Consider the following 4,395-nt stretch of genomic DNA (forward strand, 5'->3'; position numbering starts at 1 on the left):
CACTCAAATCTTCCTTCCCGCCGGATCTTCCTCGCCTCCCTTACAGCAGTTCAGCGAAGCCGCCGCCTTCTCTCTCCGTTCAGTGCTGCCGCCGCTGTCTTTCTTCCGTTTGTGACTTCATCTTGTTATCGTAAATGTCGTAGCTTGTTTTATTAGGGTTCATAAACTGCCCCCAAACCCACCTATTTTTGGGTTGATTCGTAAAATTTCTCCAAATTGACCCAATCCAATCTGTGTACAGTTCTACTTCGGCCCATTATTTATACCCAAAAAGTAACGGAAGCTTTTTGCCCAAGCATATTTATGGTCGTTTCTCTCGCGGTTTTCTCTCTGAGTCCTGCCTTTTCATCTCTCGCCCACCGCCAGCCCGCTATTTCTCTTCGGTATTATCTCATTTCTTTGTCTTTCTTTTAATTTCAGCTTCTTCGTCTTATGATTGATTCAATGGAATAGTAGCTGATATGCAATTATTTGGAATTTGTGTTTGTTTGATATGGTAGATAATTTGTGTATGGGATGGTTTTTTTGCTTTTTTTCTTCTGTTTTTCTCCATTGGGTTGTTCGGATGAACATTTAGTTGAAGAATTTCACTTTTGTAATCAGATAAGGGATCATACACTCAGAATAAATGGGCTGCAAAATTTTCTCTCAAGTTATTTTGTTTCTAAGTCATATCCCTTCCCCTATACGAAGGTCCTTGGAATGCTGAGCCACAAGTTCTTAATTCCCTTTTCTTGTATAAGGGCGAAAGGCCTCGGAAGGTAGCCTATACCCCAGAAGCGAGAGTTGAAGTAACAATTAAGGAATAGACGACCTCTGGACTCATCATCTTTTAAATTCTTTCTTTCAGTAAGGTTCCAACAAAAACATTGTTGTAGAGTCTAGGAAAAGTTGGTGAAAAAGCAAAGAGGCCTTTCCAAAAACCTCCCTGATTTGTTACATATCACCTGATATTGGCACGAGAGGATTTTTTGCATATATGTCTCCACTAATGTGCATCTATTTTTGGAGGTTAACTTTTATTGACTATGATGATTTCACGGTCTTAAAAAAATGAACAAATCATATCTAATGATACGTTTTATTACTTGTAATCAGTTAATTGCCTCCTCATCCCAGTCAACTATTAGCTTACTCACAAAAAAACCATATTTGTAAGGTAATTTTGGGATGAATGATAGTTTTAGATTAAGTTTAGGGATCCTTCCAAACACAAGTCCCCTCACTTATTGCTAGAATGACAATCAATTTCCCAGGGGGTTTTCAACACAGATGAGGATCAACAAATGGAAACCCAATTGTAGGTACGCGTATTACATCATACTGATTTTGATTTATGCCAAAGAGTCGTCTCCTCCAATGGAAATCTACAGAGCCAAGAAATCCTATCGATGAATAGAGACTGAGCAATAAAACTGTAAAAACTGTGACCATCTCAATTACATGGAGAATGCTAAAAGAAGACGATTCCTGTATTTAATGGCTTTATCCCATCGTATACAGAAATTGTCGTAATCCGCTTTTCAATTGTCTTGTTTGTGTTTCTTTTGCAAACTTCTCAAGGTGGACTGAGACTATCCCTTTCTAGAAATCCTCCATACTTCTATAGAAACTCCACACGTTTCTAGAAAATGAAAAGGATTTAGGATCACTTGGAAAGACAAGCAAACATCAAACCACTATGGGAACCTGCTATGTAAATTAAGAGCAAACTCATATTAGAGAAAAAACGATCTTGGCCTTGCACCATAGAGAAAGCACAAATAAGTCTTTTTCATTGACAACTTATAAGTTCTTCAGAGTTTTCCAAATTTAATATATTTTTCATGAAGTATAGACTATTCGTCAGTATAATTGTTGATGTGCTAGATGAAGTTGGTTTTGCTTATTCTTCTAAGTTTCTCTTGTTTATGCTGTGAAGTTATGGGATTCATTCTCTTCTTAGTTTAATCCACCTCTTCCTTTACGTGAATGAAGTACACAACTTCGTGATTGTAGGAAACCACTATGAAGAGTGTGCTGGCAATTACCGATGATGCCGTTCTGGCTACAAGCGTTGTTATTAATGCTTCACAAGAGCTTGGGAATGAATATGTTGAAAACTGTGATTCACAAATAATCACTCAAGCCTTTTCTCTAAGTAAGTTTTTTAATGCCTTCTCATGGGCTGTTTAGTCAACACTTCGATCAATTTGATATTTAGTTCAACGGTTTTGTGCAGTTTGCATTTCATTTTGAAAGCTGAAGGTTGTAAATTGGTGTTATAGTGATGACATGAACTTACCGACACTGGCTTATTTCATTATTTTAACGAAATATTATGTTTCCTCAAAATAAACAGCCTTACTGATATCTGATAAGTGACTTGGAAGGATAAAACGAGAATGATGTCAGCTCCTTTTCTATATTTTCACTCAAAATTAAAACAAATATATACACACTCTACATGTGTGTCAAACTCTTTCGGTAATCCTGAAAGCCATAGCTTTCGGAGTAGCTAAAAATAAATACCAGTGGTCAGTGTCTTCAGAGACGAGATTTCTTGTCTCATGTGATAGCTTTCATGCAGACTGTTTTTAGCAGTTTCCACTCCCTGTTAGTCCAACTTTTTCATTGCATTTTGTTAGTTATCTGCTAACTTAATGTGATGGTTTACTTTTAATTTTCAACCCTCCAAATTTACTCCTTGTTCTTATGTGTTTTCTTGGTCTCATGCACATGAGGAGTTGATAGATTCACGTGATATAATGAGTGTGTTATTGATAGTTGTTGATTTATGATAGATAAGCTGCCTCTCGGAGCATCATCCGTGGATGTTGTCATTTCTATCTGTAGATCTGATTTTCCAAGTGATCGGTTGTGTGAGGAAATCTCAAGAGTTCTGAAGCCTGATGGGACGATCCTTATTTACAAGACTTCACAATCTGTTGCAGTTGAGAAAGATGAGGTAATTACTGAATAGCTGATAATTTTTTACATTTGGAACATTCATTCAGATACAGATTTATTACCCTCATTTATTTATTTATTTTTTTTTTTTTGAAGTCCTCTGCTATGGTGAGAAGATTACTTTTGACAGGCTTTCTAGAAGCTCAAGTAACAGAGAAGAAATTAGCTTCTCCATCTGATATAGAGAATTTCGTGGTAAGATTCAGATATCATTTAGTTTAGAGTCTTTAGACAGCCCCCTCTACCCCACAGACGGAACCACTATCCTACATTTTAGAAATGTTGAAAATGGCTGGTAATTTATGACCAAATACTTTATTTCATGTTGCTTCCATCAACTTCTCAATGTAAAGATGGTTGCAAGGCATCTCATCTCCAGGATTTCCTTAACTTTAACCATTTGGTTTTATCAAATTCACGTTAATTCTGTTTTGACTTCTTGTAAGTAGCATTCTATATTACTTCTGCACCTTTTTTGTACGTAGATAAGAGCGAAAAAGCCTTCTTGGAAGATTGGCTCCTCTTTTTCTATTAAGAAGTCTGCAAAAAGCTTACCAAAGATTCAGCTTGATGATGATTCTGATTTGATCGATGAAGATAGTTTATTGACTGAAGAGGATTTGAAGAAACCCCAGCTGCCGTCAGGTAAACAATGAAATGATTGACATATATGATATTTGAATTTTATTTAGTAGAAGGAAATGTTGGTTACCATTTATTGTTCGATTTGTTGTACAGTTGGTGACTGTGAAGTTGGCAGCACAAGGAAAGCTTGCAAGAACTGCTCTTGTGGTAGGGCTGAAGCAGAGGAGAAAGTAGAAAAACTGGGATTGACTCCAGATTTGTTGGAAAATCCTCAATCTGCATGTGGAAGTGTAAGTAAAATACTTAATTGACCACAGATTTGTTGGTAACAAAAGCTCATAATTTTAAATCTAGTTCATATTTTCTTTATGGATAGAATCTATTTACTTCATGATTTTAAAAATGGCATCAATTGGATTATCCTCATGTTTTTATGGAAAGAGAGATTATTCATTTCTGCCACTAATGTTATGCCCCTCTGTTCAGTCTCTTTGCTTTCACTTGCAATTCATCTACCTTATTATTTATTGGGTCTGCATGCTAATGTCAATACAACTTTCAGTGTGGACTCGGAGACGCTTTTCGGTGCAGTACATGCCCATACAAGGGTCTTCCAGCATTTAAACTTGGGGAGAAGGTAGGCAAAAGCTTGATAACTCTCTTCACCTTTTAACGTAGTTTTGAGATTATTACATTACAAAGGTGGGAGGATTTGAAATTTCGGCAGGAAGTAGAGATGCCTTGGCAGCTACTTGATGACTAAGCCAGTTTTTTCTTTTCTTTTCTTTTTTTTTTTTTTTTTTTTTTTTTTTTTTTTTTTTTTTTTTTTTTTTTTTTTTTTTTTTTTTTTTTTTTTTTTTT

General features: G+C 35.9%; 1 protein-coding gene across 3 annotated transcripts; it reads left to right on the forward strand.

Moving 5' to 3' along the window:
• Positions 1-4,222, forward strand: LOC111481901 (anamorsin homolog). 3 transcript variants are annotated; one of them, XM_023127505.1, is made up of 8 exons: positions 1-130; positions 242-383; positions 1,999-2,140; positions 2,784-2,947; positions 3,046-3,144; positions 3,435-3,594; positions 3,688-3,824; positions 4,097-4,222. In XM_023127505.1, exons 3-8 carry the CDS (start codon positions 2,008-2,010, stop codon positions 4,205-4,207), a joined length of 804 nt encoding a protein of 267 aa, XP_022983273.1. In that variant the 5' UTR covers positions 1-130; positions 242-383; positions 1,999-2,007; the 3' UTR covers positions 4,208-4,222. The 3 variants fall into 3 exon arrangements, with proteins under 3 accessions (XP_022983273.1, XP_022983275.1, XP_022983274.1); XM_023127506.1 differs by having other exon boundaries at positions 17-383; positions 1,978-2,140; XM_023127507.1 differs by lacking the exon at positions 3,046-3,144 and having other exon boundaries at positions 15-383.
• Positions 4,223-4,395: the final 173 nt, after the last annotated feature.

Source organism: Cucurbita maxima, unplaced genomic scaffold (assembly GCF_002738345.1).
Source record: "Cucurbita maxima cultivar Rimu unplaced genomic scaffold, Cmax_1.0 Cma_Scf00007, whole genome shotgun sequence".
Taxonomy (NCBI): domain Eukaryota; kingdom Viridiplantae; phylum Streptophyta; class Magnoliopsida; order Cucurbitales; family Cucurbitaceae; genus Cucurbita; species Cucurbita maxima.